We start from the raw sequence: 6,861 nt of genomic DNA, 5'->3' as shown, positions 1-6,861 counted from the left end.
ACCTTTCCGACTATCCTTAGGCTTGACATAAACTCCAGTGCAGTTCCTGCAAGCAAAGTCATAACTGCAAGGTCACCAACAACTGTACTGTATTGAATGCATTACCAATGAGAGCACTTAGCACTGTACGTGCCACAAGAGCTGTTACTTACTGTAGTGCAGCTAGCTTTTACAGATGTATGGTCAAAGACCTATAAAAGCAATGGCTAGTTTGTCTTACTGAAACTTGAATGGTACAGTATCGTACTCAACCACAATCTTGTCAAGATACATAGTTTGTAGGCTGCATTTAATGGTTTAGCTTCACTTTGGTCTGGTGCTCTATGAAACACAGTGTGCTTGTCAAACATTTCTTAGCCGTCACTGTTTTATGTAGTTTCTTACCGTAAAATTGATATTCTGACGCTCTAATTTCTTTCCTGCTGCAATTAACTTTGTCTTACGAAATTGGGTGGTACCGTTTGCATCCATCTCTTTAGTTGGCAATCCGCAGAGGAGGTCAGCTTGTTTGAGTAGGGACAGTATCTGAGGCAAGTGTACTCTTGAAATTCACCTTTTCTCTGCTTGACTGGTGATATCCTTAGCCAGGCATGCAATTTTTTCTTGAGTAGGCAGGCAATCTAAGTGATGGTAATGAATGGATGGTTAAATTTCTCATACAGACATCAACAATTAACTTAACATAAGTACACTAAACGTTCATAGACAACTCATTACCTCACCTTATTAATTAAATCTTAGCGTTAGGTGTCTCCAAGTTAGACCCCTAGCTATCTATACATATATATATATATATATATTTTTTTTTTAAATTTATATATATATATATATATATATATATATATATATATATATATATATTTATTTTTACTTTTACATTTAAACAGAACTAACTACCAAATTCTACACTACGCTACGGTGGGTATATCCCAACTATCAATGTCCTGTACTTCAAGTTGAATTCTTCTGAACAACATCCTTGCATTGTATTTCCACAACTGTACCGAAAGTTGTTGCGTCAAATTCTGGAAAGCTTGATGGAATCGAATTCCGCTGACAGCTGAAGTTTTAGATGCAATAGCTTTTAACGTTTTAATGCTGAACGGAGACCAGAAACCCAATGTTTCCAATACCAAGGGGTAAAAAAGACCACCTGTTGCCAGAACGTTTGCTTCGTGACGTGTGTCCTTCTGTTCTTCACCTGCTTCAGCTGCTGCCCCAGCCCTTACTGCTGCTTTTGTCACGTACAATGGCTGCAATGAGTTTCTGACTGTTATGTCGAAATAAGCTGGTTTGCCCTCTAAAAAGTCAGGATGAAAAACATCACCTGGACGACTTTCGTCACTACCACTGCATCTCACTTCCTTTACCACGTCTTTATTCTCAACTAATAACGCCTGGAAAATGACTTCTGCCAATGCGTTGTGTCTTCTGGTGCGTTCTGGACCTGTACCACAGCTGATGAGGTGATCTCCAAAAGGATCGATGTGTTGACGACAAGTGCACAGGATCGAAGTTGGAGGAGAGGGAAACATCTTAATCCCTAACCAGAGCCGTATAGAAATGACAAACTCATGAGAAAGCATGGAAAGGCCGAGATTAGGGTTTGGTATTGCCCTCAACCACGCTCCCGCATGGGGTGTACTGATGGAATTTAAACGAGCTCTGTCTCTCAAGCTGGCATTGTTCAATAAACAATTGAATAAATCAGCATCGAGTTTTGATTGAATTTGTCGTTGAGTCGAGTTGTTGAAATCTAGAAGCAAATGACTGTGTTCGTTTTTCAGAAAGGAACAACTCTGAAGATAACTTTCAGATTCTTCCAATAGCAGTGAAGTCGGAACGTGTACGTTTGTTGAGGCCAGAGAATTACAAGCTTTCCTAAGGAAATCTTGGACTAACAATTTTGTGGAATTACAACTCCCCACGTATGCAGCTGGTGCAGACTTGACTGCTTCTCTCAAACCGAGACCCCCAAGTCGTACAGGTAGTGTAGCCTGCAACCATGCTGTGTCTGTAATGGAGGATCGACAGATGATTTCCAAAGATCGACGTAAGCCGACATCGAAACGGCGTAATTGGTCTGTCAACAAAGCAGGAGTCACAGTACGTAACAAATGATTGATTTTACAGATACTCTGACAGCTCCGTAGCAAATGCAATTCAACTTGTGGATCCTCAAGGTTACTCAGAAGCGTTTGAGACTCCAAGACTTTATCAACACGTTTGGATATAGATGATCTGAAAAAGTCTACAGAGCCATGGACTGGTGATCCTAGCAACTCAACCCCTTCTGACAAACGTCTGACTTGACTGGGAAACAAGGGAAAAGCTTGGTCTCCAGACGGCCAGTATAGTTCACATTTATTTAAGTTGACATGTAAGCCATAACTGGGACCCTTTTCCGAAACACTTTGTAATAAAGAAGATACAGACTCTCTCGAGCCGAAAAATGTCCCATCATCCAAATACCAAATTTGAAGGTGTAGGTTCGAAATAGCGCCAATAGAATCCAATAATTCCAGAATCACAAGTGAGAACAGAAGAGGGCTCAAGGGATCTCCCTGTTGGACACCAGCTGTAGATAAGATTTGATGCCTACCGTAACGCATCTCACTAGGTACGTGGTAGGACCACTGAGCCCATGCAAATAATTCTGGAAATTCTCTCCGCAAACGTGAAAGAAAGGCTGGTCTGGAGCACTCATTAAAAGCATTAGTCATGTCAATTTTCAAGCAACAGAAGTCTTCTTTATCCCAGTTAGCATCAAGAAACGATTGTGTGGTGTGAATAGCTGATTCCATACCACTTCTAATACCCACTCCTACTTGGCCAGTTGGCAAAAAGACGTCTGGAAGGCGGTCTTTCACAGAAGCACAACAGAGTTTACTTGCCAGGCGCCGGAGTACTTCTCCAACTGCAATTGGCCGAAAACCTCCTGATTTCTTTAAGAGGGCAGTCAGTGGTGCTCCAGACAACCAAGGTGCGATTCTTGGATCACACTTACCCGCCAAAAGCTTTGTCATGAATCTTGAAAGATTTGCAAGGCACAACTGAGCATCTGGGACATATGCTCCTTTCATAATATCTAAAAGATGTTGAGCCCGAAGCTGAGAAAAACCAGGACTGGAACCTCTGGGAAAACTTTCTAAGGCTGATAAAACTGCAAGAGAATCCACAACTAATGGAGGTGGAATATCATCGGACCATTCAGGTAAAGCATGTTCTGGGTGACGTGATTTAAGTTCATCTAGCACCATTGGGTCATCACGAGAAGCACAACCACAAGAGCCCAACACTTTCATAGCATCACCAAACCTACCCTCGCGTGCCAAATTCAGTGAACGACGAGCATTACTTTTGGCAATAGAGACTGATTGACGGGTTGACCGGGACTGACACTCCTGCCTGGCTGCTGTCCACAGTGCGACCAAGTTACCCTGCTGCCATTGACGCAGGCGAGATAACAACAGCTGCTTAATGACCAAACGCTTCTTTCTGCCTCCCCGAGGAGGAACGCGTAACACAGCTTTTGCAAACATGAACAGCCGAACAAAACCCCAAATACCATTTTCACAGGCACGTAAGAATTCACCAGAAAGAACTTCAGCAAGTAATGGACGAGTCGAACGTGGCACATGCTTAACTGTCTGAACACGTAATGAAGCAATTTCATCCATTACTGACGTGAATACTAAAGATTCATCTTGCGTGGGAGGAGACAACATAGAGGCAGCATGAACTCCCTCTAATACCAAATCCAAGTCAGCAGGACAAGAAGCCACACAAGAAGGGTCAGGCCTATTAGAAGCTGACAGGTGTGTGTCATGGTGGAGATCACTATGAGAATTCTCACAGGAGGAAGAAAGTGAATCTTGGTCTGATTGTCCATTCAGCCATAATGAAGAAACAGGGTCCTCCATCAAGCCACGACAGCGATTTCCTGATCCCAAAGAACGTCTGCAACACTGAAATCTCTTTGAATAGGCAAATCCACAATCACAGCAAAGACGACGATTATGACCCTGAAGAAAAGCTCTGCTTGGAAATAAATGGCGACTAATATGACTAGCATTTATATGTTGCCACAGGGACCCAATGTCTCTGAAGGAAGAAGCACAAAGTGGACACTGTGGCAAAACACCACTGCTTGACGCAGCTTGGGAGGATAGAGTACACAAATCCTCTAAAACACTCACATCATCGGAAGTACCAGAAGAGCAGTCTCGAACTGTGCTGAGGTCGACTGTAGAATGGACGTCCTCTTCAGGACGTGTGGGAGGACCCGGATGTGGGTGAACGTCACCACAACGTAGTATCAAAATGGCGGCCAGTGTGAGACAGAAGCAACAGCTGAAAAGACATCTCACACGTTTAGGAGCGGTATGAGCATTCACGTTCCTATTCCTGCTGGTTGTGTGGCCGAGCTGTACTTTCTCAGACACTGAAGTGGATAGGAGATGAGCAATAGGAGCGAAACATCCAATTCGACAACGGTAGACCTCCAGGGACACACCCATGAAAATACCCGATGGAGAGTACGTTGTATCAAGTAAACTGAAAACGAAACGTGCGTCTCTGAAGACAAACCGTCAACTACAATACGAGCGCTAGAAACAGCACCTCACAGCCATTTCGACTAGTTGATATATATGTTGCAATGTTGAAGGAGTTATAAACGTAGCCCAATCTTACGTACCTGTGTCATTTAAGGATATTTTGTGGCATTCTTATTTTATATACAGTCTGTTGTGTATCTTTGAATGGGTATTCATCCTCAGTCTGCTGCCCTGTTGTCGGTGTCAAATCTTTTCTCAGGAAAGTGTTTAGTTTGTGCACATGTTTACACAGATGACCCGTTTTGTACTCAAAGCAGTCACAGTGATAGTGCCGTCTACACAAAGGTTTATAATTGCCTTCATTGCAATGAATGGCCTTGCAATTTTCTTTGAAACGGGCTTCAAAAGATGTTCTTTGTATCCAGTAAGTTGTTCTTTCATCACATAGGGATTTAATATGCATGTATCATCTCCATTCGCAGAGAAAATTAAACACACAAAACGAATTAAGTGTGTTACTAGTACATGCTGTGTTGTGTGTTTACACACACACACACACACACACACACACACACACACACACACACACACACACACACACACACACACACACACACACACACACACACACACACACACACACACACACACACACCTGTCCTGTCCTGTTAAAAAGCTACCGTAAAACGGTCACGCTTGCCTCCAAGAGGCAACAAGTCAGATGATGGAACATTGTGATTGCTAGAATTCTAACATCTGTGAACTGTCAAACCTCCTTTACTTCAGGACCATTTGAAACAATTTGAACATTGGATTGCACCCTGCTGTTCCCTTATCGGTTTCCTTCTTTCTTCTATACACTCGTGTCTCGCCTTATCACTTTGTCTTCTAAAGGTCCTGGAGCACACCTCACACATCACATCCCTGACTGCCACCGGAGCACGTGCCCCCATTCTCTCTCTCCAACGTTCCAAACCATCGCGACACAATGTACTCCAGCCCGCTCTCGACCTCACAGCCTCATCATACCATTCCTCCTCTAATATTTCAATGTCTTTAAAGTCTCTTCTCATCATATCTCTCCATCTCTTCTTTGGACCACATCTGGGGTGGGGCTGGGGCAACCAACCAAATAAGGTTGATTTTGGCATTCTGTGGTCTGTTATTCTTGCTAGGTGTCCCAGCCATTCTAACCTTTTCTTCTTCACTTTCTCAGGTGCAGTCTCCTCATCTCCCCACCTCCCCCTCACTTCTGCCATTGTGATGTGCTCAGACCATTGTTGCCTGTTGGAGATGCCCAAGATACTGCCAATGTATCGATGGTGAAAGATGTTCAGCTTCTTTTCTTGCTTTTTGAGAAGTACCCAACATTCTGCTCCATAAAGCAGCACTGACATAACACACGCATTGTAAATTTTCCTCTTTGTTGTTATCTTTAGGTGTTTATCAATAAAGACAGCCTTTCTCAAAGCCCCAAAAGCCCGTAAGGCTTGAGCTACTCTTTTGTCTACCTCCACAGTCATTCGCCCAGAACTGGTAATGACAGACCCAAGACAAGAGAACTCATCTACCATCTGAATGTCTCCCCCCTCAAGCGCAGCAGGTGCTCGATCATTTTCCTCAACCAGTCTTCCTGTTACCATGCGTTTGGTTTTTGGAATGCTAGCAGTCAACCCAAATCGCTGTTTGTTAGTTGGTACTCCATTGCTGCCTTCCCTGCACCTGTTCTTGATGATGAAAGAAGAGCCGCATCATCAGCAAATTGACACTCTGCTATCTTCCTCTTGCAAGCGTTCTTAGTATACCTCCTGAGCAATTTCTTGTTCTGTTTGTATTTGATGGTAATGCCCACTCCTTCAGTATCCTCTACCCTAACCAACCACCTCTCTACAGCTAAACATGTGTACAAGTTGAACAATACTGGAGCCATACAACAACCTTGTCTCAAACCATTTTGAACCTCACTCTCCTCTAGCATAGTTCCATCCAAACGAATTTTTGCTTCAGGTCCTGATGAAAAGACGCGATGAGCTGGATTGTCTCTTCAGGTACGCCAAGCTTCTCTAATGCTTTCCACATCGCCTGTCTTGGGACAGAGTCATAAGCCTTCTTCAGGTCAAAAACGTGAAGAAAGCCTTAGATTCATGTTCTAAAGACTTATCCACCAGCTGATGTACCGTAAAAATCATGTCTGCACAGCTTCTTCCTTTCTTAAAGCCACACAGCAAATCAGGTAACTCATCCTCAGCTAACTTTTGTAGTCTCTTCTGTAGAATCCTGGACACAATTTTCTCGATTACAT

The 6,861-nt window shown here is 43.3% G+C and overlaps 2 protein-coding genes across 2 annotated transcripts in view; both read right to left on the bottom strand.

Moving 5' to 3' along the window:
- LOC134194332 (uncharacterized) overlaps nucleotides 1–471 on the bottom strand; it is a 1,695-nt gene extending 1,224 nt beyond the window's left edge. Inside the window, exons 1-3 of the mRNA XM_062663259.1 lie at nucleotides 385–471; nucleotides 106–191; nucleotides 3–46 (exon numbers count right to left, since the gene is read on the bottom strand). Of these exons, the coding sequence (XP_062519243.1) occupies nucleotides 3–46; nucleotides 106–191; nucleotides 385–471 (217 nt within the window). The remainder of the gene's footprint in view (nucleotides 1–2; nucleotides 47–105; nucleotides 192–384) is intronic.
- A 401-nt stretch (nucleotides 472–872) lies between these two features.
- LOC134194283 (uncharacterized) lies at nucleotides 873–4,627 on the bottom strand. The gene has a single exon (XM_062663210.1). It carries the CDS (start codon nucleotides 4,518–4,520, stop codon nucleotides 909–911), a length of 3,612 nt encoding a protein of 1,203 aa, XP_062519194.1. The 5' UTR covers nucleotides 4,521–4,627; the 3' UTR covers nucleotides 873–908.
- Between the last annotated feature and the right edge of the window lie 2,234 nt (nucleotides 4,628–6,861).

This window comes from Corticium candelabrum, chromosome 18 (genome assembly GCF_963422355.1).
Source record: "Corticium candelabrum chromosome 18, ooCorCand1.1, whole genome shotgun sequence".
NCBI lineage: Eukaryota > Metazoa > Porifera > Homoscleromorpha > Homosclerophorida > Plakinidae > Corticium > Corticium candelabrum.
Note: the sequence above shows the minus strand (reverse complement) of the source record. Positions and strands in the feature narration are given on the sequence as shown.

What these genes read in the sequence shown, in the direction of transcription:
- LOC134194283 (XM_062663210.1), bottom strand. Translation starts at nt 4,520, where the DNA reads ATGGGTGTGTCCCTGGAGGTCTACCGTTGTCGAATTGGATGTTTCGCT.